General features: G+C 49.7%; 1 protein-coding gene across 1 annotated transcript; it reads right to left on the bottom strand.

Annotated features, from left to right (window-relative positions):
- Positions 1-1,000: 1,000 nt before the first annotated feature.
- On the bottom strand, positions 1,001-1,675 carry LOC123763836 (uncharacterized). The gene has a single exon (XM_045751141.2). The coding sequence runs from the start codon at positions 1,673-1,675 to the stop codon at positions 1,001-1,003; it is 675 nt and encodes a 224-aa protein (XP_045607097.2).
- Between the last annotated feature and the right edge of the window lie 221 nt (positions 1,676-1,896).

Below are 1,896 nucleotides of genomic sequence, written 5' to 3'. Positions count from 1 at the left end.
GGTGTTGGGTGGCTATATTATACGCACCTGAGCCTCTGGCAGAGGAAGGAGGACCTGCTGATAATTGTCAAACAACAACATGTCCCCCTCTCCCCCTCCCCCCTCCCCCCGAAAAAAAAATAATAATAACAGCATCCGCCAGGGGCGCTGAGATAGAATGACTCAGCCTAATATGGAAGTGAACAGAGATGCTGATTATTGTTTAGCCCAAATTGTTCCTTTTCTCTCTCTCTCTCTCTCTCTCTCTCTCTCTCTCTCTCTCTCTCTCTCTCTCTCTCTCTCTCTCTCTCTCTCTCTCTCTCTCTCTCTCTCTCTCTCTCTTTGTCACCTTTCCTATTTTTCGTTTCCCCCATTTCTGTTCTATAAACCACTTTACTCTTTCGTATCCACTCCTTTACTCCTTTCCCATTTTCCTGTTTTCTCTTTTATTCATTCATTCTCTTGTCTCTCACTTCTTATGCACTCTGGCTCTCTATCTCTCACAGTTCTCTCCGTTTCTCTCCCTCATTCTCTCATTCGTGTTACCGTTCCCTTCTTTCTCCTAATCTTTCTTCGTCTGTTGTTTTTTTCTTTTTGTTCTCTTAATTTTTGTACTATCTCCTCTTTCGTGTTTATCTACCAACCTCTCTTAACCTCTCTTTCCTTGTTATTCTTCCATGTGTGTCTTCTTGTCGTCCTTGTGTCCATCTTCATCGGTGGTTTCTCTCTCTCTCTCTCCTTATTTTCTCATGTCTCCTCTCCTGTGATTCCCCTGTCGTCATTCTCTTCCCTCTCTTCTCCTCTTCTTTAACTTTTTTGCTGTTTATATCAATCTTCTCCCTTTCTTGAGGCCCTGATATAAGGCGTCTTAGGGAGCTGGGCCCTGATATAAGGCGTCTGGGGGAGCTGGAGCCTTGATATAAGGCATCTTAGGGAGCTGGGCCCTGATATAAGGCATCTTGAGGAGCTGGGCCTCTGATATAAGGCATCTTGGGGAGCTGGGGCCCTGATATAAGGCATCTTAGGGAGCTGGGCCCTGATATAAGGCATCTTGAGGAGCTGGGCCTCTGATATAAGGCATCTTGGGGAGCTGGGGCCCTGATATAAGGCATCTTAGGGAGCTGGGGCCCTGATATAAGGCATTTGGGAGAGCTGGGGCCCTGATATAAGGCATTTGGGAGAGCTGGGGCCCTGATATAAGGCATCTTAGGGAGCTGGGCCCTGATATAAGGCATCTTGAGGAGCTGGGCCTCTGATATAAGGCATCTTGGGGAGCTGGGGCCCTGATATAAGGCGTCTTAGGGAGCTGGGCCCTGATATAAGGCGTCTTAGGGAGCTGGGCCCTGATATAAGGCGTCTTAGGGAGCTGGGGCCCTGATATAAGGCATCTTAGGGAGCTGGGCCCTGATATAAGGCATCTTGAGGAGCTGGGCCTCTGATATAAGGCATCTTGGGGAGCTGGGGCCCTGATATAAGGCATCTTACGGAGCTGGGGCCCTGATATAAGGCATCTTAGGGAGCTGGGGCCCTGATATAAGGCATTTGGGAGAGCTGGGGCCCTGATATAAGGCATCTTAGGGAGCTGGGGCCCTGATATAAGGCATTTGGGAGAGCTGGGGCCCTGATATAAGGCATTTGGGAGAGCTGGGGCCCTGATATAAGGCATTTTAGGGAGCTGGGCCCTGATATAAGGCATCTTAGGGAGCTGGGCCCTGATATAAGGCGTCTTAGGGAGCTGGGCCCTGATATAAGGCGTCTTAGGGAGCTGGGGCCCTGATATAAGGCGTCTTAGGGAGCTGGGCCCTGATATAAGGCGTCTTAGGGAGCTGGGCCCTGATATAAGGCGTCTTAGGGAGCTGGGGCCCTGATATAAGGCATCTTAGGGAGCTGGGCCCTGATATAAGGCATCTTGAGGAG

Source organism: Procambarus clarkii, chromosome 23, assembly GCF_040958095.1.
Source record: "Procambarus clarkii isolate CNS0578487 chromosome 23, FALCON_Pclarkii_2.0, whole genome shotgun sequence".
NCBI lineage: Eukaryota > Metazoa > Arthropoda > Malacostraca > Decapoda > Cambaridae > Procambarus > Procambarus clarkii.
Note: the sequence above shows the minus strand (reverse complement) of the source record. Positions and strands in the feature narration are given on the sequence as shown.

What these genes read in the sequence shown, in the direction of transcription:
- LOC123763836 (XM_045751141.2), bottom strand. Translation starts at nt 1,675, where the DNA reads ATGCCTTATATCAGGGCCCAGCTCCCTAAAATGCCTTATATCAGGGCC.